The following is a 27,362-nucleotide window of genomic DNA, read 5'->3' as shown; positions in this document are numbered from 1 at the left end:
AAGAGAGTATGTAAATGATATGTCTTTTATGACTATATGGTCTATTTGTTTCCTGTATAGTTGTTTGAATATCACCTCTGAATGTAGAGATTTTTCCAATTTAAGTCAATGGTAAAACATATTTTTGGGGGTGAAATGGCGTCACAGACTGACACTGAAGTTGTAGTATTAACATTCGGCCACTTGAAATATTTGCTTTAACACCGCCCTACTTCCTCGGGGCTTGTAAATGCTACAGTACATAGTCATAATGTACTTGTTACCATTATATTAAACACTATTTAATAACACGATACTAATCAAGCTGTTAAATCTCATATGTTAAGTATGGTCTGAAACATCCACTAAGAAATCTGGAAATGTGCCCACCCATTAATTGTCTCTTTTGGATCCAGAATGACACCTACAGTCAAGAACAAGGTGCTGGAGTTTGACCTAATGGGAGAGGGCAATATGCCCAGTGTGTGTGTGGTGCGTCCGGCTCTAAGGACTAGTAAAGGGAGCCCGAGGCTGCAGTTCACACGAGTATCAGCAGGGCGGCGACATACCCGACGCCTGGTGCTGCTCAATGACGGAAATGTTCCAGCACAGGTGGGAAAAGGCCTATTCCTTTTATTTTATTATCGATTCAATCATGACATAAGGGCGGACTTTCGTCGCTAAAGGTGCTTTGTTGCTCTGTGTGTTATGTAGGTACAGATTGACATGCTGGATAAACATGGAGTGTTCACCCTCAAAGCTGCTCCTGGCAACACTTGCAGCTCCATCTACCCCTCACAGATTGAAGGCACTACCAAGTCAGGTACAACCCTAATGTGTAGAACTCCTCTCACAGTCAGAAATGTATTGCACCGAGCCAGTTGAGAAAATCATGACCACCTCACAAGCACTTTAACTCAAACACTTATGAGCCGAATCTTCAAAAGAAATCCAGAGCGCTGTGCAATGGAACCAGTCTGTCGTTGTGATGCACTCTTATACTCTACAAACTCATGTCCCATTGGTTGGAATTTTGGGGGAGGGAATTCCTTCCCCAATTTCCCCTCAAAATAGCTTTTGCTACAGAAGCACCTTCTAATGGTGTCTTGTTCAGTATTGCATTGCCTTTTTTGCTGACTCCACACACCCTCAGTTCACTACTCCGGTTCTTTCTGAAACCTAAAGAGGTTCCCATAGATGGACCAACTGTCTCCTGATTTGATTATTTATAGAAACTCAGCGTCTGTCTCTTCCCTATAAGGCCTCTCTATTTCTGGCTGATCTCAAGGCCTTATTTTTACAATACACTCAATGTCTGGTAGTGTTAATTTCGTCAGCTATTTTTTTATTTAGTTTTAGTCTTAGTCCTGTGTTAAATTTCCTTTTTAGTTTTAGTCATATTTATTCACCTTAATCCTGTTTTTATTTAGTCAAGATTTAGTCGACTAAAAGTCTGAGCATTTTAGTCAAAGAAAACTCATTATTTTAGTCTACTTTTTGTCAATGAAAACTGTTGAGTCTTTTTTAGTCATCAGATTATATAGAACATTTCAGTCAAACTAGTCTAGCCAAAACCAATAATTTGTCATTTTAGTATATATAAATAAATAAGATTATATCTTGTCCTTATTTGATGAAAAACACAGGTTGAATGATTAAGAAAGCAGCTTTGCAGAGAGTATCAGGTTTGTGGTGTTTTTACCAGCTGTGTTATGGCCACATTGCTTCCCTTCTGATGAAACAATGCATTCGCTTTTTTTCTCCGCCTCATTGTAGCGAAAATGGGCCCAAATATCACATTGTTTCTTTCTCCCAAGCAGTGGTGGCTTTATACTTTTTCGTTGTCAGTCATTTTGACAGACAGGGTCGTAACATTTCCGTCATAATCCATTATTACCCGTCAAGTCTGTACACAACTCGTCACTCACTCGCGCTGACGGGGGGGGGGGGGGGGTAAATGGAACTGCTGGCATAGTTTTTATATAGTAAACTACATTTTCGTCTCGTCACTTTTCGTCAACGATATTGCATGTTGATTTCGTTACAGTTATTGTTTACTGCCGTCTTGTCATCGTCTCGTTTTAGTTATGGAAAAAAAAAGGTCGTTGACGAACATATTTCGTCATAGTTTTAGTCAACGAAATTAACTAATGTCTAGTTTTAAAATTAAGCATTATATTGAATACATTTTGTATATACTCCCACCACATATTATTAATAATATGGCATACAATTGTCCAGTACAACAAACAACCACTCTATATAAATTCTATTTATATCGCCCATTATCGAATGACGGCAGATGTTGAGTAAGTAACATGTATTTATGGGACGTGGTGCCAAGCCATAGAGAGGACATGAGTGCATAAAGACAAGAGAAAGAGAATTAGGAGATGAGATGTGAAAAATAAAAGCTGAAAAGTGTAGGTACCCCGACAGTATAAGTTTACAGCAGCATAATTAAAGGCTGGTCAAGACAAGCACGAGCCAGCAGTAAGCTTTATCACCAACAAACAAGCAACACTTTTTCACTAGGAGTGCACTAGGAGATACTTAGAGCTATTAATACCTACAGTATGTCTAGTGTTGCTATGTCCTTCTTCAGTCCAATGACATAGCATTTTGATTGCATTCACCGATAAGAGTATTCCCCTGTTTGGCATTGCATTCCTATAATATTAATGGACAGTTGCATCAAAAACACTTGAGCACAACCAGGGGTATCATTTTTCTATTACACTAATGTGTCTTCCTTGTAAGTGCTAACAATAATATATAGTACATTAATTATAATAAGACATTGCTCTAAAGCAGTGTTTCTCAAACTTTGTCATACCAAGGACCACTTAACCAATAAAAAAACACTCGCGGACCACCTAACTCCACAAATATCCAAAAACACATCGTTTTTTACAAATAGCCTGAAAATGGTACAAACAAGTGGCCACATGTGTGGTGAAGGTGTTTATCTGGGCTACATCATGCAATCAAAAGTGAAACTTAAGCTCGCTCCATTGCGGAGATATTCCCGCGAGAGTGCGGAAAACTTAAATAAATATATTTATTTCAAATGTGAAATGTTACCAATATACTCACGGAACACTAGGGGGCGCTCACGGACCACCAGTGGTCCGCGGACCACACTTTGAGAAGCACTGCTCTAAAGGAAGCCACCGTTTTGTACTGTATGTGTTCATGATTTTAAAACATTGTTGTGTGCATTGCATTGACAAACAGGATCACGCCAACCCTAAGCAATGAGGTTTGGTGCAATGTGTCGTTTGTCACATGTTGATGTTAATTCATTAATAATTCTCCACCAACAGGTGTACAAAACATCAACATTACATTTGATAATAAAACTACTGAAATCAAGTACTGTAAGTGATGTAATAATTGGGTTTACAATCATTATAACAAGATACAAACAAACGTACATATGACTCCATTTGTTCCTCCTGATAATATACATCGGTACTTTTCTTCTTGCGCTAAAACTGTTTTTTTTTTAGCTCTACATCAGCGGTGTCAAACTCAATTTCATCACAGGCTACATTCGCATAAAGGTTGCACTCAAAGGGCCGGTTGTAACGACATAAATATATAATATAAATATAAAAGAATGTATTATATTACATTATTGCCTCTGAATTGGATTATTATCGGATGGGATAATAACTTTGTAATTATGTCTGAAAGCAGAAGTCCAGGGCAAATAATTGCAAGTCTCTTCAGTGTGCATGTCACAAAACGAGATGCATTGTGGGACATGTAGTTTATGGGCAACCTGCTTCTGTAAAGTGGCATGTAACCGTATAATAAACGTATTATATTCTTTGCAAGCTCTTGCGGGGCCACATAAAATGAAGTCGCGTGCCGGATTTGGCCCCCGGGCCTTGAGTTTGAGACCCCTGCTCTACATACTGTACAGTACTGTATATGTAGACTTCTCTCCTATGCTACAGGCGGTCATCGCAATATGTCTCACTGGTGACACTTCTTTCCCCTCCACAGAGCATCAGCTGGTGCACAGAACCACCCTGAGGCTTAATGTTAGAGAGCAGGCAGAGTTTGAAGTCGGCTTCTGCTCCGACAAGCCCCTAATCGTCAAGGCCAAGATGTCACTGCATGTGGAGGACAACAAGTACAGCAATACCACAATACAAATAACTGGAGAAGCTTACCAGGAAATCATCTCTCTTGACAACATCAGCAGGTTATCGCAGGAAATAGAGGAAGATGATGAGGGAGGTAAGAGAAGAAAGGAGGATGAGAGAACAAGTGATGTATTAGCATTGAAGCTAGTTCCTTATCCCAAATGTTTTGACCAAGTCTATTTCTCTCCCACAGGTGTTATGCATTTTGGTGACTGCCATGTAGATAGTCCCTACCAAGAGAGCTTCACCATGAGCAACCACAGCAGCCAGGCAGTGAGGTTCGAGTGGCCTCCTGCAGGATCGCACATCTGCTTTTCACCACAGGTAAAGCATTGAAGGAAGGAATCCAGCTGTGTACAGGAGTCGGTTTGAATCCACAGGAGGGGAAACATCCCGATCTTCCGCCAATCTCATTCATTCCACCACGGCTTTCCCCGTGTACCTCTTTATGTCTGTCCGTCATTCTTTTATTGTCCTTCCTGCACTTTTTTTTACTTCAACTGCACCATGCATGATGCTCTTGGCTACGGAGCCGTTCTTGTTAAGTGTAACTAGTGGAGTGAGGAAGCCAATAATCTACATCCTTTTTCGGAGGGGGCGAGGGCAATGTAAAAAAAAAAGTTACAAGATCTTCTGTATGAGAGCCCCGAAATTATTTTACACATATTTGCTTCGTTCAGACGCAAGACTTGCACACAAATGCGCTCTCTTTCTTCCTCCCTCTGTCTCTCTCAAGCACACACTCACAAGGTTTTGTTAATTTTTGCATAAAAACTGTTATGTGCAGAACATTGCATATGTGTGTGTGGAGTCCACCTCCACACACACTCCAGTCTCCATGACGAAAAACCACTGTAAGTTTCGCCGTCAAGCAGTTTCCATCAGCGATTCAAAAAACCCTGCCAGTCTTTATATCTCCTGTTTCACAGAGTGTTTTGTTCAGTGTACGGCATTTGATATGTCAGCCGAGCTTAAGTGTTTGGTACTTTTTTCCAAACACTTAACCTGATTTGCAGATAAGCGCACTATACACCTGAGCCACAGCAGTCCCCCTTATTTTATATAGTTTCCATAGCTGATTGGTAGCAATAGCCAATCTCCATATATACATACTATAATGTCCATGCTGTCTCCATACAATTGGTACTGTGCTACATCCTCCCTGGATCCGGCTACGAGGTCTATGTCATCAGCAAATCTGTTCTACTTCATCCGCCAACTTTGATGGTACCAGTTGCATTCGATTTAAGATAACACGTCGCTGCATGTGATCAAAATCAATCCGCTTCTTCTTACAGGTTGGACACCTGCATGCTGGTTGTTCTAAGGAAGTGGTGGTCACCTTTTGCTCCAATCAGCCAGTGACTCTGACCAGCCAGCCAATGAGATGCAAGGTTAGTCATGTGGAGTTCCAGCAGCCGCTAGAGCAGGTGGCTGACTGGGACGACCGACAGAGGACGGGGCAGTGGCTGACTTCTTCCAGGCCGGCTTCAGCATCTCCCCAGCAGACTGGGAAGAATAAGGTCAATATGCTGATTGTAAAAGAGATGTTGAAGAGAACGTTCACATTTATAGTTGAGAAAACATGCATATTATTGCCCGCAGGTGAAAAAGACAGATCCTGAGCCCTGCTGCTCTGTAGTGGAGGGGTCCCAGTTGGAGTTGGAATTACGTATCAGCGCAGTTTGTGACTATGTGAAGTTCAGCTGCAACGCCGACACCATTGACTTCAAAGACACCATGCTGTACCAAACCAGGCTCCACCAGTAAGTCAAGCTGTGGGGGGGAAACAGAGGTGTATGAATACACATTTAACAGGGTGTCCGCGGGGTCTTAAAAAGTATTAAAGGTTGATAAATCAATTTAGAGAAGATTAAGGCTATTAAAAAGTATTAAACGGCATTTTCCAAGGTATTACATTTTGTAGCGTGTAACTTGTCCAAAGAGGTTGTATTCTACAGTCTGCCTGAATGTAATCATGGCGTAGGTGTGTAGTGTGATTCTGTGTAGTTTATTGATGGCATCCCGTTGGATTTGACGTCATCTGAACAGGACATCGCACGCTCACTGCTTGATAGCGCGCGAAGGTCCGTTTACGCCGGTTGTTAAACAACATCGTTATGGGGAAATGCAAGTTTGCGTCCAAATGGTTGGAAGATAAGGAGGAAGGACAATCAATACTGTATGTAGTCAATGTAACCGGTTAAAACTCCAAGTGGCGATGAGGTCTTAAAATGTATGGAAAGGGTCTTAAAAAAGGTCTTAAAATGTATTACATTTGACTTCAGGATTCCTGCATATACCCTGTTTAAATGTCTCTATCCACAAAATATCTTTCAATGCACAAATAATTATCGTTTTATACAAATTAAAAAATAATCCACATAAATAAATGTCATAAATATTATAGATCCACACATACATATTTATTGATTTGTATCAATGTAATATAAATCAACCATATGTATTTAAAAGTGTTTGCAATTTGTATCTAACCCTTTTTTCATGTTGTGAACCCATTCGTGTGGGTTTTGTGAGACTCCCCTAATGTTGCTCACTTCACAAAGGCATTAGTTTGAACAGGAAAACATCCGTAGCCAATTATATGTCTCCCTCATTTGCAGCCAATCACGAGTGAAACCCCACGAGGGCATGATTTTTATGTGCAGTCAACGTCAACATACACTGAAAAAAAAGGCTGTTGGTTACACATATTAAAAACATTATGTTAAAGACACACAACTATTTTAAGTCAAAGAAACATGAAATGTTTATGTTCATTTGAATATTTCCTTTAATATTAGGTATATTCATTTACCCTATGTTTAACCAACATGATTTTTTAATGTTCATTTTAGGATTTTAATATGCTCAGTGTATTTAATTTGTACCTGTTAAAGCAACATGATTTCTTTATTTAAGCTCCACTGGAAAAAGTCTGTTGGATTTACATGAAAAAATATATGTACATTGGTTGCACATATTAAAATCATGTGTACTTTTAATTTGTACTTGTTAAAGCCACACTAATGTTTTGTTTAAACTACATGCTATGGTTTTCTGTTTAATCTACCTAGCCTGCTCAAGGTAAACATAAGATTATTTATTTGATGTAAATAGAGGCATTTCGTACATTCTTCTCCAGGATCCATCCTAATCTCTTATCTACAGCATTTATCATAACATTTTTTTTTAAATAGTCAATAGACAAACACATTTCTTTGAACAACATTCATGTATTCTTAAATTAACCAACTACACATCCATATGAGCTTTTGTTTTTTCCATAATGCAGCCTAAACTCTGCCAGGAGAATTAATAAATACATTTAAAATAAAGAAATAGAATAAATAAAAAACATGTGTGATGCATGTATACATACATTATTGTGTTAGAACACAGCAAGGAAGCTTAAAGGAAACTATTCTCCCGACAAAAATAAAGGTTTATTGTGCCAAATGGCAAACAATTATATTTCATAGTAAACAATTAACAAAAAATGCCAAATCCTAGCAGAAAAAAAAGGAGATGTTCTTGCAAATCCATTATTTAAATAGTAATCTCCTAATATATGAAAAGGCACTTTAATACAAGAAAGCAATGGCATTGCTTTGTAAAAATACATTAAAGTATAATAATGGCCTGGTTTCTCATCACATATGCAGTAAAGAAAGTATTACAAATAAAAACACCCCAACAGTCTAATGTGGGGGAAAAACTGACATTTTGAAGTAGCGCAATTAGATAAAGACACTACTGCAAATCTGACATCGCACTTTGATGCAAGTGGTACATTCTGAAACACATGACCCAGTTCTGGAAAACTGTCCGACACCTCAGGAGGGGGAAGCAGGGAACCATCCAAGCTCTGTACAGTAAGGTTGGGACGTTGTTGACCTCAACTGATGGAGTGTTAGGGCGTTGGATGGAACACTTTGAGGAACTCCTGAACCCGACAACTCTGCCCTCTATGTTAGAGGCAGAGCTGGAGTATGACGGGGGATCAACACCAATCTCCCGGTGGGAGGTCACTGAGGTCGTTAAACAACTCCACAGTGGCAAAGCTCCGGGGGTGGATGAGATCCGCCCGGAAATGCTGAAGGCTCTGGGTGTTGAGGGACTGTCATGGTTGACACGTCTCATCAACGTTGCGTGGAAGTCGGAAACAGTACCAAAGGAGTGGCAGACCGGGGTGGTGGTCCCCCTTTTCAAAAAGGGGGATCAGAGGGTGTGTGCCAATTACAGAGGCATCACACTACTCAGCCTCCCCGGGAAAGTTTACTCCAAGGTACTTGAAAGGAGGGTCAGGCCGATTGTCGAACCTCAGATTGAGGAGGAACAATGCGGATTCCGTCCTGGTCGTGGAACGACGGATCAGCTTTTTACTCTCGCAAGGATCCTGGAGGGGGCCTGGGAGTACGCTTATCCGGTCTACATGTGTTTTGTAGACTTGGAGAAGGCGTATGACCGGGTTCCCAGGGAGTTACTGTGGGAGGTGCTGCGGGAGTATGGGGTGAGGGGGTCTCTACTCAGGGCCATCCAATCTCTGTACTCCCAAAGCGAGAGCTGTGTCCGGGTCCTCGGCAGTAAGTCGGACCCATTTCCGGTGAGGGTTGGCCTCCGCCAGGGCTGCGCTTTGTCACCAATCCTGTTTGTAATATACATGGATCGGATTTCGAGGCGTAGTCGTGGGGGGGGGGGTCTGCAGTTCGGTGGAGTAAGGATTGCACCACTGCTTTTTGCAGATGATGTGGTTCTGATGGCTTCATCGGTCTGCGACCTTCAGCACTCACTGGATCGGTTCGCAACCGAGTGTGAAGCGGCTGGGATGAGGATCAGCACCTCCAAATCTGAGGCCATGGTTCTCAGCAGGAAACCAATGGACTGTCCACTCCAAGTAGGGAATGAGTCCTTACCCCAAGTGAAGGAGTTCAAGTATCTCGGGGTCTTGTTCTCGAGTGAGGGAACAATGGAGCGTGAGATGGGCCGGAGAATCGGAGCAGCGGGAGCGGTACTGCAGTCGCTTTACCGCACCGTTGTGACGAAAAGGGAGCTGAGTCAGAAGGCAAAGCTCTCTGTCTACCGGGCCATTTTCGTTCCTACCCTTACCTATGGTCATGAAGGATGGGTCATGACCGAAAGAACGAGATCGCGGATACAAGCGGCCGAGATGGGTTTCCTCCGCCGGGTGGCTGGTGTCTCCCTTAGAGATAAGGTGAGAAGTTCGGTCATCAAGGAGGGACTCGGAGTTGAGCCGCTCCTCCTTCGCGTCGAAAGAAGCCAGTTGAGGTGGTTCGGGCACCTAGTTAGGATGCCACCTGGGCGCCTCCCTAGGGAGGTGTTCCAGGCACGTCCAGCTGGGAAGAGACCAAGGGGTAGACCTAGGACCAGGTGGAGGGATTATATCTCTTCGCTGGCCTGGGAGCGCCTTGGGATCCCCCAGTCAGAGCTGGTTGATGTCGCCAGGGAAAAGAAAGTTTGGGGCTCTCTGCTGGAACTGCTACCCCCGCGACCCGACCACGGATAAGCGGGAGAAGATGGATGGATGGATGGATGACCCAAGGAAAAAAACACACACTTCTGAAACGTGCAAATAAACACAGCAAAAAGCATGAACGAAGGAAGTGCAAGACAGTTGTATCGATGAATGTTCAGTATAAATGCTGTAAAAGTGCATGGTCCATGGCAACAGCTCACTCAAATAGTCTGTTTTTAAACGCTTGGGCTTTCTTGGAGAGCATGTTGCCCTCTAGCTCCTTTCAAATGTTCTGGAGCACTTGGAACATGCACTTCAGTTTAGGGGGGTAGTTCAGGTTCATTACATACATTAGTCCAAATAACATGGTAGCAGCTAATGCAATTTTGTCCACATCAGTAAGTACCTGTTGGCCTTCCAGGACAATCCCAATGTCCTCTGGTCTCATATTCAGGGTATGTGCACCGCTGCTAAAATGGTCATTAATATCCTCCACTCCAGTGGCGGTTCTAGCTGATATAGCCCCTGGGCGGTGCACCTTTCATCCGTCTTCTTTCCTTTTCTTTCTAAACTGGGCACCTGAAGCCTTGTGCCTTTTTTTCTCCATCACCGTAGGTATACATTTTCGACCCGAGAATCAATGCATAGCGTACCCCTCTCCCAACACTGTCAACTACAGGTCAAGACTATACCAATTTGCCGTAGTTGGTTTTTAAATAATTCTTTATTGTTTCATACAACCCAGGCCAGGAAAAAAATATATCTGCAAAACTATTTATATTGTATGAATGATTGTGGTGGCATTTCGAGGCGTGAGATTAATTGTACTAATTGCATTACTACTTTATAAACATCAGAAGTGTTTATTTGATAGAGATAGTTTACCCGCCGCCCCCCTCTCTCTATCCATAGTGAGGCGACCTGAGATCACCCCCGCCCTTCTTTGAGTGTGTATCCCAGCTGCCTGCTGTAATAAGGGCCGCCGTGCACCCTTCGACCCACAACAACAACAACAATACACTATAAGACATTTCGTCCAAATTGGCGCTTGTGCTGCCCCCAGTCAAAATGCCAGAACAAATCTAAAGGGAGGGCATATGCTGTTCATGGGAGGGCACCCAAAACCGCCATGTGCTGCGGGCCTGCGGCACAATATATATCAGACAGCAAGGCCAACAGCATTGCGTAAAGACGCACACTTATCGGAAATACATACACAAATAAAGGGCAACATAGAAACCACTTTTGAAACATTGTGTGCGTGGCAGCACAGACACTGGTAAATCACGAGCAAGGCACACTGGTTAAGGATGGCAGCTTCCTCATCGTTGCACTCGGAGAGAAATAGTAGAGACGGAGACTATTAACAGCTGTTAGTTCTATTATGGCATTGTGCATGTCGTGAGAGGTGTATGTCGCTGTGTGGGGAATGCTTTCCATTATGTTGGCCAACTGTGCATCTTTGTACTGCAGCGTATACTCAAACAGCGATAGGAAGAGCCCACTGCCTGACTCGGACATGCTGTGGAGTGAATCGTGGTCACCTCTGAGAGGGAGTTGGTTGACAGCTAAACAAGCTATAATATCAACGACAGCTGACACGTAATAACGGCTCCGTGCCAGCTGATCTGCACCAAAGTACTAATTTCCTTATTTGTTTCCTCGCGTATCTGTCTCTCTCTCTCCACAAACTCTCACATGAAATGTGTTCTTTTGATGCGGCATGCCTTAGCAGTCCTTTATCAGTCTGTAATGCGTGTTTCCAGTCGCAAAAACCTTTGACAGTAAAAGCCGCATCAAATGAAGACGTATTTACTTTAAACTGTCTACAGGGGAAACTAAAGTCTGCTTTTAACGAATATTCAAGCCATGGTCTGTTGTACCATGCAGCGGCAAAAGTGTGCTTCTTTCCTGAAAACAATCTGCTTGGATAACGTTCCAGTTTCACCTGGTTGGGTTTATTAACCCCAAGATCATCTGGGGCTGTTGGTCTTTGAGCGGTTGCTGGCCCAATAGTACCTGTTGATGTGCTGCGAGGTAGCGTCTGTAGTGGAGGCACCGGCAGGAGGAGGAGGAGGATGCTGGCGGGTGTGGCAGCGCAGGTGGTGATGGTAGGGGCTGTGCCTCGGAGGACAGCGTTGGTGGCGGCCGCCTTGATGAGTCAAGGCTTCGGCTCGCTAACTCAGTCCCGGGGTTTGCCGAGGTCAAGCTTGTGACATTAAGGCGTGCTGCTGCAACGGCAGGTGCAGGGTCGCAGCAGCTGCATCGGCTGCAGTTCTTTCATCGCTATTTCGTTTTAATAAATCCTTAGACCTTTTAAGCCAATTTCTGATGTCCATTTTGTAATTCAAACAGAAATGGGAGTCTACAGAATGCACAATAAACAAATCCAGAATAGGCGACAGAGTGTGACGCTGTGATTGGTCTAAATGTGGACGAATCACAACAGACACTGTTGGGGGATGGGGGTTCTTACAACCCAACTCCTCACCGCGTGTTGTTTTGACGAGTCCTGCTTGAAATCATAACAGGGAGGGAATTAAAAGACACCAGGATACCAGTTAAATAATAATCCGTTTTAATTAAACAAAGTAATAATGCAATACGATATAATATAATACATTACTATACAATTCAAAGAATCATATAAGCAACGTGTGGAGTACTCCCGCCCTTATTCACGCGCTGCGGACATCCTTTCGTCTTGTCAGCGCATGGAGAGAGACCCAACAACAAGATACACATTTCCCTAATACTAAGAAGGGGTGGCGTTTCATTTGGGAGATACCAAAACGCTATCTCACAGGGAATCAGCGCATGGCAGCTATGAAAGCCACAGGTGTTGGGAAGGCCTGCAGGATGCACCTCATTAAAATCAGGGGAAATGTCCCTCCCAATTTGCAAAGCCTATCGATGGTTTAACCCAGAAAAACATTCTCAGGGATAATCTTTACACTCAAAACAGAAATCACCATTAATTCTGCATCTTCCTTCTTCACAAATAGCTTAAAACACCCTTTTGATAAACAGGTAAAAAGTCAAAGAAAAAGACTATTGCGCTAATCTACTTTTAAGAAAAATAGAACATTGTTTCAGGAATCTATAAAAAACCTCTATATTTGAGAGGAAAAATGTACCTTTTGTTCCTTCAACTATTAACACACAGGAATGTATAAACCCACACATATACTATTAAAGATATGTAGACTTCCTTGAAACATGGCCTGCCAGAGATCTAAAACAGAATATACTCTCCCCCACCAAGCACCCTGTCCTGCATACCTTCACATCCCCCACAGGGCAATAAAACCCAGTTTACTTTTAACAGCCCTTTGTCTATCGCCATTTTAGTCCTCACATTTATGAAAGGATAAAACAGAGAAATCACTATAAAACACAAACACAGGTATTGTTTGAACAGTATTCACTTAACTGCTACTATTGATAATTACCAGAGAAACTCAAAGGACCTCTTTTAATGTCTGGAAATTGCAACAAGACTTTCTGCCATTTCAAATGTAACACACTTCTTTGGTACAATATCTCACATCAATTTCCACAACACATGCATAGCCTTTTTTAGTTAATATCTGACATCACATACATCGTAGCATAAAAGTTCACAGTTTATTGATAATTAAAAAAATAAAATATATATATTTTTTAATTTTTATAAATAATACAAAATGTGTTTATTAGGGGAGGGCAGGAATGTCAAATGGGAGGGCCTGGCCCTCATCCTAGCTAACACCAGTGAATGACAATGTTTACAAATTGACAGCTGTATTACCGTTGCTTGGTGTAACGGGAAAATGTGAACTCAGCTTTTTTGCAAACAATGCGTCTAAAGTGATAACCTCTAACTATGACAAACATTTGATGACATTTATTAACTTTTAATAACTTTTACCTTGTAGAGATCTCCCCGGAACAGAACCAGCTTACTCCTCCGATGCGGGAAAAAAGATGGTGGACCCTCCCGCCATTGGTTTAAAAAAAAAAAAGTTCAAATAAAGATTTTTTGCAATTTGTTCTGCTTTTCATCTTGTCCATGAAAGTGCCATATTGTTCAATTACGAAGCGATTAAATTACAGTTTTGAGTCCGACCATTTTGATTTGTGAATAAAATATTTGTCAATAATAAGAAGCTGAGTAATCGGCTGCAGAGCAAGCTGCTGACGTATGTGCTCAGTGGGCGGAGTTACAGAGATAAACATCACTTTTTTCTAGGGCCGGGACTTTAACGCGTTAATTAAGATTAATTAATTACACAAAAATTAACGCATTAAAAAAATTAACGCATTTTAATCGCACTTTAATCGCACTTATTTTTGCACAGCGGAACGTTTCTCACTGGATGAGTTTCAGGCGTACCGATTATACTGGAGCACCAACTAACGTTCATGACTTCAGCATGGGACTTCAAACAACAACAAACCACGGTGATCAATAGTCAAACATGAACGAACAAGCTGATGAGACCGCTTTGGTCGGCCCCGTGGATGGGACATTTTGTTTTAAAAACCGGACGGATGGAAGCGTCGACAAGAGCACGGTTGTGTGCAAATTATGCAAAAAAGAATGTGCATATCACCGCAGCACATCAAGCCTAAAGTATTACCTAAATGCAAAGCATGTAGCAGCTAGCGTGGACGTTAGCCCGACTCCGAGTGCAAGGAACCACACCCTGACCCAACCCACACTCAACCAGATGACTGGTTTCAGGGCCAGGATAAGTAAGTCCACGTCTGAGAAAATAACCAACTCCCTGGCTCACTGGATTGTCACTGGGCTCGACATTAAGGACTGCCCGATGGCCCGGGGCCATCTGGTATTTAGCTCGGGCAATGAAGCCTCACCTGCTGGTTGCCCGATCGGGCAATCTATTATGCCAGTATCATGCAGCTCGCGGATCTAGTAATGAGTGACCCGACAGTAAAACTAAACATATCTATAACTAGTTTAGGTAGTTTGAGAGGTAATTAAAATAGCTACGTGTGATATTCTAACCTGAAGTGTGTGTTTTGTTCTCGCATGTGGTTGTGTCGAGTCTCGACTCGTCAGCAGCAGCTGATCTCTCTCCCGTCAGATTAGACTTCACTCGCGTTTATGTCCATATCGATCAGATCCAGCTAGTTCTAGCTAATGATATGACTACCTGCTTATTAAAAGACAACTACACAATAAGTGTCGCTATGCAACTGGATGAGGCCACAAAGTATAGCGCAGCATTATGCATTTGTTTACATGCCCACCGGAACCCCGAGGCATTACCAACAGATCAACGCACAATCAACCCATACAGGACATCTCTTTCTCCACATTAAGTGTTAGACATTAGAGTTGACTATTCTTGTCTGTCACATACTCTTCTTGTCTGTCACATAAGTGGCGCAACTCAAGCGGTATTGCTCTAAAGGGAAATTATTTTTGACCGAAGATATTTAGATACGGGAACTCTGACGTGTGCTTCGCGGATGCTCGGGTCTGCTCGGTCAGCTTCCGGATGAGGAGGCATTCGTTCGACCAATTTACAGTAGTTAACATTACAAACATTTTTAACAGGGGCCATAATAGTGTAAATAATGTTTGTTTTGGCAGTTATAACTGAATGTAATGTTTTCTACTTTTTTCCATCTGGGAAGGCATTTGCCTTGATCAGATGGAAAGTGTTTTGACCAACAACTTAAGTATTTCTTAAAGCTATGCAGGGCATGCAAGTGAGCAAACACAAACAAGAACAAACAAACAAGTGAAATGAAGAATACAATTGAAATTGTACAATATAATATTGTGGTGGTTCATCCTATAATTCAGTCTAGAGAATGCACCAGACAGCATCTAAGAGCTGCAAAAATTAAAAAAATTCTAGGGGGACGGAGGCCCCCCAAACCCTTCGTGCCATTTCGTCCGCATGCATTTTTCAGGGCAATCTCTATTGGGCTCAGGGCCATCTGTAACTTAGCTTAGATGGCCCTGTGCTTAAAAATGCGATTTTTAAAAATGCGATTAATTTCGATTAATTAATTATAAAGCCTCTAATTAATTAGATTAATTTTTTTAATCGAGTCCCGGCTCTACTTTTTTCTTATTTCTTAACATGACTGAGACTTATAGAAGATATATCCCTCAAGAGTAAAATAGTTCTACATGATTGATTGATTGATTGATTGATTGATTGATTGATTGATGTTTGATGAGAAACATGAATACATTCCGTCTCATATATCAACTGCATATTTGTAAATTGAACAACCCCACTTTTCCCTGTTTTTCAGTGTAGCGTCTGGTGGTGCCACCATGGGGTCAGAAACGATATATAATCAAGATAAACTATGGACTCACACAAGATCTCATGTTGCATGTATTCCCATCTTTCTGACTGGTTAAAAGTAAATTAAATTGTAAAAGAAACAGCCACTTATTACATTAAAAATGCTTGATGATTCATATATTTTCCGAACAGTAATTGATTAGTTGAGTAATTGTTGAATCTCTAATCCCAAATGTGACGTTAAGTTGTTTGTTTGTGTGCGTCTCTGCAGACTACAGATAGTGAATCACGGCACTGTGAAATTGGAATTCTCCTGGCAAGTCATCATGGATCAGAATAACAACATTTTAAACCATGAACAAAGAGGTACTACGCATACTTTTTGTTATTGTATATTCTGAAGTCTACATTATATATGACCGCAAAAACTGTGTTTGCTGTACCATTATCTTCAAAGATTGAATTGAACATAACATTTCAATGCATGCCAGAATGAAGTTTGGGACTGTGTGCTGTAAATGTGAACATTAGTCGGTGTGTTCTATAACAGATGGGACCCAGAGCCCCCGACCAGGCAGCAGGTCAGCCATGTTAAGTGAAGCCCGTCCCTCCAGCGCTCTGGCCAGCGTCATGTCTCTCCTGACTGGGAATCCTGAGCTTCCTCCCGTCAGCGTCGAGCCCGGCATCGGGGCCATAGAGCCAGGGGAGATGCAGAGTTTCAGCATCCGCTTCTCACCTCTGGAGGTGGCCCAATTTCAGGGCAGGATTATCTGCAGGTACAGTAAATACTTCTAAATGTAGTGACAAAAAAAATACACGTTGTATCCCGTAACTGGGAAAAAGGGAATTTATTTTATACTTTTATTTATTTTGTAATCATAGTGCAGGTGAGGACAGAAACAATAAAGCACAAGCAGTGAAAATACAAAATTATAAAAAAGCACAGGTACAGTTCACAATCCTTATAAAAGAGGTCTGACAGAAAATAGTACTTTATTAAGACATTTATAACAACCCCATGTTCTCACTATTAAAGAAGAGCAATGGAGGGAAAGTTCCTGTTGAATCAGCATTTTGTTTTTTACTTGCGGCCATAGTAACCCTTAAAAAGGGTGAGTACTTTAGGGATATTTACTAGGTACGAACATATAAAAGACACATCAGGTGTAGAATATCTGAGATGAAATGGCCTGCTCCTTTCCAAAAAGAAATGAATATTCTATGTCAGAGCTGCAAACTGAACCATACAACAGTTAAAAGGCATGAGGGGATTTTGATAGTTTCACAAGAATGATTAATCTGAGTTTTTGGTCTTTTATGTCTGCTCTTCTCTTTCAGTATCCCAAACCTACAGGATGTAGATGAGGCTCCCTGTATCCCAGTGTGTGCCCGCAGCCTGTTGCCTCACTGCCACTTTGACCTGGAGGACTCAGACTATATCAGCGAGAAACGACAGAACCCTGAATTCAGGGGACCTCTGGACCCCAACATCAGGGTCATCGAGTTCAACTCTGTCGGTTTCTCTGCGCCATCGAAGAAGTGAGAGAAAGAGAGATGAAAGCGTCAATGTAGGCCTAAAGGGGCTCTATTTTGATTGATCAGGTTTGACCTTTCCTCTAGTGTGTTATATAGGTTTTTGTTCATGGAAATGGTCTGCAAAGGCCAATATCCCAAAGTTCCCTCCAGAGAGAGTTTCTCTCCCACACACTCCCCCCCCCCTGCCGGAAACACCTCCATTGGACAGAAGTGTATGTAACACTTGAGCTTCTATAAGCTAGCACTCCAGCACATTGTACGTGATAGGATAGGGGGGGGGGCATCTGTAAGCGGTTCACCAATCACAACAGAGTTGACCAGCTAACCAATCACAGCAGACTGGGCTCTGGTTTCAGACAGAGGGTGAAAAGAGGTGCTGTAGCACAGGCAGTATGAGAAAAATAAAGAGCTTTGGGGACATGTCACAGTAGAGACACTACATCAGGGGCGGACTGGCCATTGGGAATACCAGGAGTTTCCCCGGTGGGCCGGTACTGTGTGTGGGCCGGTACTGTGTGTGGGCCGGTAGGATTTTTTTGCCTAAATCCTACCGGCCCACATTTGTAAGTGTTCCGGCCCAGCCCAGCCCAGCCCAGTGGGGTGTGGCCCATTGGGCTGGGCTGGGCCGTTTTGATAGGCTACCTTTGTTCTATCTATCAGTTTCAATTTCACACATCAGGCCCGTAGCAGCTGTCACTGCGCAGTGAACGATCAGGAGTGAGTGACTGAGAGACCTAGCTGGCAGTTGCTTACAGATGGATAAATAAGCTCCAAAGCGTAAAGGCGTTTTTGTATAGTTTGTGTATACAGTATAGTATTGTAGCGAGCCCTGGGTTCAGAGGGAGGGGCTTGCATAGAGGAGGGGGGGGGGGGGGTTGGCAGGGAAACGGGGTTCAGGGGGAGTGGCTGTACGGCTGTACCCGTAGGATAGAAAAGGGGGAAGTGACGTCTGACTCAGAGGTCGCACGGCTGTGGAGAAGAACGTGTTGCCCACATTCTGTTACTGAGTTTAGGCTAGTTAGCTAGCAGGTTTATTGTTTTGGGTGCAGTCACTTTTGCCTCCACTTGCTGTTCAAATAAATGTTGAAAGAAAAAGTAAATCTGTTTACAGTTCTGTTTTATATGGGTGTTGAAGAAAAAGAAGAATTGGGAGGGATGAAACCCTCTTTAATGGTCAAACATGCAGAGCACAAGCACACACAGTGAAATGTGTTGTCTGCTTTTAACCCATCCTAGTACCAGGAGTCTAGTACTAGGAGCAGTGGGCAGCTAGTGTCCAGCGCCCGGGGAGCAATGGGAGTGAGGGGGGAAGGGGAATGTCTGGTGCCTTGCTCAAGGGCACCACGGCAGGGCAGGAGGTGAACTGGGACCTCTCCAAGTAGAAGTCCACACTCCAAATAGGTCTGGTCGGGGACTTGAACCGGCGACCCTACGGCTCACAGTCCAAGCCCCTACTGACTGCCATAGATTTAGTCCCTAATTCTGCTCTCAAAGTGCACCAGATTGATGCATTTAACTTCAACATTTAAAAAAAAACATTCCCGGGGGAACTTGCCCCCGGACCCCCCTAGAGGAGGTGAGGTCCACCACCTGCCCACACCCCCTGTTAAATTGTCTCACCCACATTGAGGATGCTTCCTACGCCCATGTTTTATTCCATGTGTCAAGTCAGGCAAATTGGGTCCAAATGTTATTGCATCTGTTAACATTAAAATCACTAAATATATGCCGTAACTATTTTGCTCTTGGCAACTCAAGGGCTCAGGTAATGTGATTACTATATGAATAATTGTCCAAAATAACATAAAATGCATAGCGTTTTTTGTTAAGTAACATACTTTCGTCGCCGGCCGGCCGATACATGCCGCGCATTAAGTGGGCCTGTCTGTCAATTAATCCCCGGGCCACTTTTTCCCCCCAGTCCGCCCCGGCACTACATCCTGATATACACCTGGAAATGAGCAGAATATGTCCTCTTTAACACTTTGTTTATACCTGTGTCCCTCTCTCTACCAGATGTTTTGGTGTGATGAACCCAACCAGTAAGCCCTACTCATTCAAGTGGCGGTGTGAAGACAAAGGTGGCAGTCCGTTCTGCTGCCTCACCCCGAGTGGTACCGTCTTGCCTGGAAAGAAAGTGGAAGTAAGTATGGCAACACGCACAGGGAAATAGCCTTAGGGCCTGTGTCACCATAGCGTGTTTCTTTGGATAAGAGGCACTGGGCAGAGCCTCCAGAGCCATTTGTATATTGTTTCTATGTCAACGATATCTAAACAGTGTTTCCCTGCTAGCACTACTTGCATTACCTTCTTGGATTTCACTTTCTGTTTGTGCTTCTATATATTGTTACCGATTGAAACATTATTTTTATGAACCAGCTTGTCAACGCTCTGACAGCAACAATCATTGGCAGCAACATCCAGGGATCCTCTGGCCACTCTTTAAAAGAAATAGGATTGTTGGTCTTTGTTTGTGTCCAATATATCTTAGTTCCAGCGTTGTTGAAAGGGGGAGACGGAGTGGATGACATTGCTTAATAATTCAGCTGGTGGGAGTAGAACCCATGCACTTGGCAGCGACAACTGCTTCCACATACAGTATGTGGGCCACAGATCTAACCGGCTTTATGGTGGCCCCTTTCAGTCTTTGCTATGAGAGTTTCCGTCTGTGAAAAATTGCCAAACACAGGCTTCTCGTCCAAGTCGTACTTAAACGTCACCAGTGGTTTTCTGAAAAAGGAATATCTTTACAAACGCTCCGAGCGGCTGCTTAAAATCATTGATGCACTCAGAGAAAAATATGCTTAGGTGCAGCGCTTTTTCTCGATGGGAGCCACATTAAAAACAATGGCAAAAAGACGCTAGTGTTTACTAGTTGCTTCCTCCAACTACCATCTAATTAACCTTGGCCTATCCTTCATATTAGTACACATCAGTCATTCTTAATCGCTCCCCTCATCTTACATGTTCTATCCCCATCTAATGATGCTTTCAGTGTTCCTGTCTCACTTTAGCAAAACAAGTCTAATCCTTTCTCATTTCTTCCATTTAATCTAATCCCATTTTAATTGTTCCTCATCAATTGCCAGGTCTACTCATCTGATCCAATCTGTTCTAGTTGTTCATCACTCTGTGCTTCCTTCCTTCCTTCCTTCCTTCCTTCCTTCCTTCCTTCCTTCCTTCTTTCACTCTGCTTAATTCCTCTCAACATGTTGTCTTTCTTCTATATATTTATTTGTGAACAGGTGTGTTTTGAATATGTAGCTGAGCAGATGGAGGCGGTGGAGTCATTCTGGAGTTTTGTGATTGAGACTCTGTCCCTGTGTGTCCCCTTCCTGTGTGTGGGCACCACCAAAGAACCACTCGTCTATCTCCACACACCTCACCTCCACTTTGGAGAACTGCTTGTTGGTATGTGACATACACAGACACAGCCTCATGCATGCATTTATACAGTGACATCACAACAAGTCACACCACATATTAAAGTCATTTCCTAAGTACTTCTGTAACACGGTTAAAGGACATGCATTTCGGTGAATAAGTGCCTACATATTGTGTGTAATACGCATACTAACGCTGTATGTTTTCCATACACTCAAGCATAATTATGGCAGTATGTTTAATAATATTTGTATATAGTTTATCATTAGTATTTCATATTTACTTTGTCTCTAATATTAATTGTTTATTTTGTAGTGTTCTAATTGTTAATTATTTGTTATGTTATATTTCCTCAGTTAATTGTTTATCTTTTCGTCCATTTTGTTTTGTTTTGTACATTAAGTTAACTTTTTTTATTTTAACTTTTTTTATTTTGCATTACATTTCTAACAAAGCTGTTATGTTGTAAATGAAAATGTAAGAAATATGAACGCTTATATCCATTATAAAATCTCACCCCCTACTGCGTGTGAAAATGTGTCCCTGAAACCAACATTTTTGTAACCCTCAGTTGGCCCAACATTTTTTAATTAAAACCATCCATAAAGCAGGTGGCAGGTGGTTGCCGAATTACTCAGTGTGTGTGTGTGTGTGTGTGTGTGTGTGTGTGTGTGTGTGTGTGTGTGTGTGTGTGTGTGTGTGTGTGTGTGTGTGTGTGTGTGTGTGTGTGTGTGTGTGTGTGTGTGTGTGTGTGTGTGTGTGTGTGTGTGTGTGTGTGTGTGTGTGTGTGTGTGTGTGTGTGTGTGTGTGTGTGTGTGTGTGTGTGTGTGTGTGTGTGTGTGTGTGTGCTCGCAGGTCGCACTGTGGAACTGACAGTGGGTCTGGTGAACGGAGAGGATGAGCTCTTCCACTTCTCTGCCCTGCAGTCGTCTCTCCTCTGTGAGGATCAGCAGTCCAGACTCAGTGTGCAGCCCATGAGGGGCACCGTGCCGCCCAGACACAGGTGCATTACACTATAACATGCTTGGAATACAATGAAATTCTATATATTCATAACAAAATAATGAATATACAAAAATAAATAGTTGTGTCATTTGATTAAAAAAATGTAATAGTATAAATCACAATAATACATGATGTGATAAGAATTTCAAATATTCTAGCTTTGTGAGGAGGTCACATGTTGATTACTAATTGAATGTGTGTTAACTGTTGTGACCTCTGTGGTTGCAGGTTGCCACTGTCAGTGTCCTTCACGCCGTGCCGGGAGGGCCACGTGAGCTTCAGATTGGCTCTGAAGGTAAAGAGGAAGTCCGAGCCGCTCACACTCACAGTGAAGGCGGATTGTTTCACCATGAGCACTTCTGTTCAAGTGGTGCAGCCCGAAGGAGGACTCCGAGAGATCATCCCTAACCAAGAAGACTCTCTGGACTTTGGAAAGGTCAGCAGACTTGTTCACATCACAAGAGCGATCACATGTTTGAAGTTGACATATCAAGCAACTTCCTGTTTGTACGCTATTTGTCCTGTAGGTGGGGATTTCAGAGCAGTCCACCTTTAACTTCCTGGTGTCCAATCTGGCAAGATTGAACCTGGACGTGAGCTTTGACCTGACAGGTCCCAGTGAGCTGTTGCAACATGTGCAAGTCAAGCCTCAACATGGTGCTGTCGAGGTTGGGAAGCAGCTGCAGTCTTCACTATGCTTTTGTCCGCGGAGCATTTGTAACCTCAGAGACGTCAGACTGAGTATCAGGGTGAGATGTTGATCCCCTAATCTGATCATAATCTGAAAACAATCAATGCTACTTTTTCCACTTGATGTTAAATGTGCCGTGAGCACCTTAGTGAGGGGACACTAGGGGGCAATATTAAGTTATACTGTATATAACATGCATCTGCTTGGAGGTTTCATATTTATTTATATATTATTACAATATCCCAACTTTTGTTTGCATGCTACTTGCACACTTGTGTCCCTTGCACCACAATTTGTATTTTTTTTTTTAAATGTTTTAAGAATATTGTATTTTGCCTTGTATGAGGACTTTAAGATTGTCACTATAGCTATCGTGCATATGAACATATGCCTTTCAATCTTTGTATCTTGAATCATCCCCTCCAACTTTAAAACAAAATGTACTGGCAAATAATGAGATTATACATGTATTGACTTTACTAGACGTGTAAGACAACAACTAACCCATAACATTATACAGATGATATGTAAAAGAGAGACACTTTTGCTGAAATGATGTTCTATCTTGTTTCACCTCTACAGGTAAAGCATGGGCCAACGTTTACATGTTGCATCGAAGGCCGGTCTGTAGCACCGAGCCTTGAATTCTCCTTCACTAAGATCGACTTTGGCAAGTGCTTCCTGTACAGTGAGGGCCTGGTGCCGGCCTCACACACGCTAGTGATCAGCAACAAAGGGGGAAAGGACATTAGGTAACATATCTAACTGTTTTTCTACATGTCTGGTAAAGGTGTTAGCTGCATAAAGGAATGTTCACAACCAAGTCTAATGTCCAAACCTGTGCTCTGCCTCCCTCTCCTCAGTGTCCAGTGTGTGTTCAGAAACACCTCTTACCTCGAGACGGACTTCCAAACAGCTGTTTTGTCCCCTGGTGCTGTGATAGAGGCACCAATCAACTTCTATCCTCGTGAGGCGTGCCGCTACCAAGAAACACTCACCTTCATCTTAAACAGCTGCATCGCCAAACACGTGGACGTACTGGCGCAAGGCGTGGAGAGGAAGGTGTGAAAGAAAGACATGTGAATCATTTAGAAATATATAAAGGTTAACGCCATGTTAACTGAGCAAGTGATGTTTTAAGACTTTAGTTACATTTTGATGTAGTGACATGTCAATCAATCAATCAATCAATCAATCAATCAATCAATCAATCAATGTTTATTTATAGCCCAATATCACAAATGTTACATTTGTCTCAGTGGTCTTCACAGTGTGTACAGAACATCAGTATGACAATACGACACCCTCTGTCCTTAGACCCTCACATCGTACAAGGAAAAACTTCCAAAGAAAACCCAGTTTAAAGGGAACATGGGAGAAACCTCAGGGAGAGCAACAGAGGAGGGATCCCTCTCCCAGGACGGACAGACGTGCAATAGATGCCGTGTGTAAATCAAAGAGATAATACATTTTACAGCGTATAGACCGAATGTTAGGAAATGCATGTGTGTATAATAAGAAGATGAATCCACGAGGATGTCAACAGTCCTGTGGAAGCCATCAGGGAAGTAGTATGGTGAGAGTCTGGCAGGACCGCAGAGACAGGTTCAGCCACGACTCGAAGTCCAGGACTCAAATCCAGAACTCAGGATAAAGGATCCAGGACACACGACCACAGCAACAGGATCAGCCAGGGCTCAGGATCAGCCAGGGCTCAGGATCAGCCAGGGCTCAGGATCAGCCAGGGCTCAGGATCAGCCAGGGCTCAGGATCAGTTCAGGGCTCAGGGTCAGCCAGGGCTCAGGATCAGCCAGGGCTCAGGATCAGCCAGGGCTCAGGATCAGTTCAGGGCTCAGGGTCAGCCAGGGCTCAGGATCAGCCAGGGCTCAGGATCAGTTCAGGGCTCAGGATCAGTTCAGGGCTCAGGATCAGCAGGGCTCAGGATCAGCCATGGCTCAGGATCAGTTCAGGGCTCAGGATCAGTTCAGGGCTCAGGATCAGCAGGGCTCAGGATCAGCCAGGGCTCAGGATCCCGGCGTAGATAGACACCAAAAAGACATTTGGGGGAAGCTGGGTTATTCGGAACATGAGAGTACACAGGTACAGAGAGTGTGAGGGAAAGAGGTAGTAAGAAGAAAGGAACATGACGACATGTCTTGTCGGGTCCTGTATATATCTAATTAGATCTCACCAAAAGCCCTCTGAGGAAGGGACTAGAAAACAGATAGTCTCTCAACTTGGCTTCAGCCATCGCAGCTGACACTTATTGAGTTACCCAATATGTGAATATGTCCCACTAGGATTACAATCCACATTATCCTTACACAAAATACAGTCTGATGGCTGTTTGAATGTACGTTAGCGCACTTCAAAATCTGTGAGCTAACTATTATAATACTAGAACCATAATACTTTATTCATCCCGGGGATTTGTTTCAGTTGCTCTATTTAAGAATGAAATAATTAAAAGATAAATACAAAATAACTCAAATGAAAATATTTGTTTAAACATCAGAAACAATATTAAGATTGTGCAATAAAAACATACAATTAAATAAATATATTTATATGAAGATATAATGTGAAATAAAAGATGAAATAAACATATTTAAATAAACATAAGCAGTTAAACTAAAATGCCAAATAAAAGATTACAAAAATACGCTACAGAATATGTATACAGTTATTAAAAGTGAGAGTAAAGATTTGCATTTTGCACACCATCAATGGTAATTCCCTAAAAGGCAGATAAAACTTGACAATATCATTCACTAAAACATGTGTTATCCTGTGTATGTATCGTGCGTTCCTAGCTGGAGGTGGAGCCCCCCAGGCAGAGGAAAGTGAAGCTGGGCTCTCTGATGTTGGGTCAGAGAGTGAAGAAACAAGTAGTGCTGGTCAACCGGAGCCGGTTAGACATGTCCTTCACTCTGATGCTTAACACAAACACACCACTGGACCTACGGGTATGACACACTTACAACACAGATGCACACACACAGATAAAGTGTCTATAAAGTATGTCTACAGAATCAACACGTCCCTCTCCTCTCCTCCAGGACCTGTCCTTCAGTCCAGCAGGAGAGCAGAGCCTGAAGGCCAGCGTCGGTTCATGTAACGTTGAGATCCAGTTCTCCCCTCGTCAGCGCATACCTCCCTTCTCTGCTGAGCTGCAGGCGGAGGTCGCAGGCCTGCTGCTCCCCCTGCTGACCATCCAAGGCTGCTGCCAGGTAGGCTGTCACACACATATGACATCATGTTACAAAGCTGGTGCAAGTGGTACTCTTCCTTGACGTAATTATGTGCACTAACAAGACCATCATTATATTCTTACTTTATGTTTACTCCTTTGACGTTGGTCCTTTAAAGGAAACATGGCGAAACTTCAAAGTACTTGTTATGAATAACTTGCTATCCTTAGAACATGTTGTCCTCATTTATTTCATGATTTCTAATTATTTATTGACAGGTGTATATGAACATTTTTTTTCTTCTTTTGCCGATGATTTTTTTCATGTATGTCTTCATTTTTAATTTCATTGTTGTCTTCTCATTAATTTGTTTTTTTATCACTTTGTGTTCATTGTTTGTTGTGTGTTTTATTATCTACGTTTACATTTTTCCTTTTGTTATTGTTTGTTGTTCTATATTACTTGAGGGGATGTTTAAACCTGTGGCTCCTCACCTGACACATTTCTTATTATATCTGGATTTCATGCAGTCTAATACATAAAACAAAACTATATTCATATTATCTTCACACACATTTGTATGCACATTGAGAAGAATGACACAACGTTTATCTTTACAGAAACGTAATTATACAATTATCTGAAGGTCTTTTGAATGTGTGTATGCATGAATCAGGCTAGACGCCGGTTAACCACTGGTTCTGATTTGACCTGTCAGGTAGTGGAGGTCCAGTTGGACCAGGACCACCTGGCCTTCGGAGCTGTTGTGCAGCGCTGCCAGGCCAAGAAGAGGATTCACATGATGAACACTGGGGACATTGGTGCCAAGTAAGATTAGATATATATCAACTCGTTAGTTTAGTTGTTTAGAGCTGTGGTTCTCAAAGTGTGGTCCGCGGACCACTGGTGGCCCGTGAGCACCCCCTAGTGGTCTGTGCGTATATTGGTAACATTTCACATTTGAAATAATTAATTTATTTAAGTTTTCCGGACTCTCACGGGAATATCTCCGCAATGGAGCGAGCTTAAATTGCACTTTTGATTGCATGATATAGCCCAGATAAACACCTTCATCACACATGTGGCCACTTGTTTGTACCATTTTCAGGCGATTTGTAAAAAACGATGTGCTTTTGGATATTTGTGGAGTTAGGTGGTCCGCGAGTGTTTTTTTATTGGTTAAGTGGTCCTTGGTATGACAAAGTTTGAGAAACACTGGTTTAGAGGTTTAGATTGTTGTGTGCTGTTTTGAAAAAGATTAAGAAGACTGATGTATCCTCATTCTTTATCTTTAATGGTATAACAACATCAGCTTTGTAGTAGTTCACTTTAGTTAACGTATTGGTTTTACATCTTATTATTTCATGTTGTTTAATCTTGTTACCAGGTTCCAGTGGAAAACAGAGACCTTTCCTCCAGAGCTGTCCATCTCACCAGCTAAAGGCTACATCTGCCCCGGCATGGAGGTTCCTTTCTCAGTGACCTTTGCCCCAGTGGAAGTGAATAATGATATAAGACATGAGAACCTGTGCTGCTGGGTGGAGGGGTCCTCCTCACCCGTCAGACTCACTGTAGCCGGCTCCTGCATCGTAGCCTCCACCAGCAAAGAGGTTTGTTGGCTGCACTTTTATACCGATTAATTACCAAGCTAAAATCACACACATTATA

At 42.5% G+C, this 27,362-nt stretch overlaps 1 protein-coding gene across 1 annotated transcript in view; it reads left to right on the top strand.

Annotated features, from left to right (window-relative positions):
- hydin (HYDIN axonemal central pair apparatus protein) overlaps nucleotides 1–27,362 on the top strand; it is a 151,912-nt gene that overhangs the window by 114,315 nt on the left and 10,235 nt on the right. Inside the window, 20 exon segments of the mRNA XM_034085765.2 lie at nucleotides 396–591; nucleotides 694–802; nucleotides 3,994–4,230; nucleotides 4,330–4,460; nucleotides 5,435–5,659; nucleotides 5,742–5,902; nucleotides 16,159–16,253; nucleotides 16,438–16,663; nucleotides 17,226–17,426; nucleotides 19,440–19,566; nucleotides 20,669–20,834; nucleotides 21,663–21,810; nucleotides 22,041–22,248; nucleotides 22,340–22,561; nucleotides 23,086–23,255; nucleotides 23,367–23,565; nucleotides 25,317–25,469; nucleotides 25,563–25,733; nucleotides 26,413–26,522; nucleotides 27,082–27,304. Of these exon segments, the coding sequence (XP_033941656.1) occupies nucleotides 396–591; nucleotides 694–802; nucleotides 3,994–4,230; nucleotides 4,330–4,460; nucleotides 5,435–5,659; nucleotides 5,742–5,902; nucleotides 16,159–16,253; nucleotides 16,438–16,663; nucleotides 17,226–17,426; nucleotides 19,440–19,566; nucleotides 20,669–20,834; nucleotides 21,663–21,810; nucleotides 22,041–22,248; nucleotides 22,340–22,561; nucleotides 23,086–23,255; nucleotides 23,367–23,565; nucleotides 25,317–25,469; nucleotides 25,563–25,733; nucleotides 26,413–26,522; nucleotides 27,082–27,304 (3,478 nt within the window).

The sequence above is a fragment of the Pseudochaenichthys georgianus genome, chromosome 6 (assembly GCF_902827115.2).
Source record: "Pseudochaenichthys georgianus chromosome 6, fPseGeo1.2, whole genome shotgun sequence".
NCBI classification, from domain to species: domain Eukaryota; kingdom Metazoa; phylum Chordata; class Actinopteri; order Perciformes; family Channichthyidae; genus Pseudochaenichthys; species Pseudochaenichthys georgianus.
Note: the sequence above shows the minus strand (reverse complement) of the source record. Positions and strands in the feature narration are given on the sequence as shown.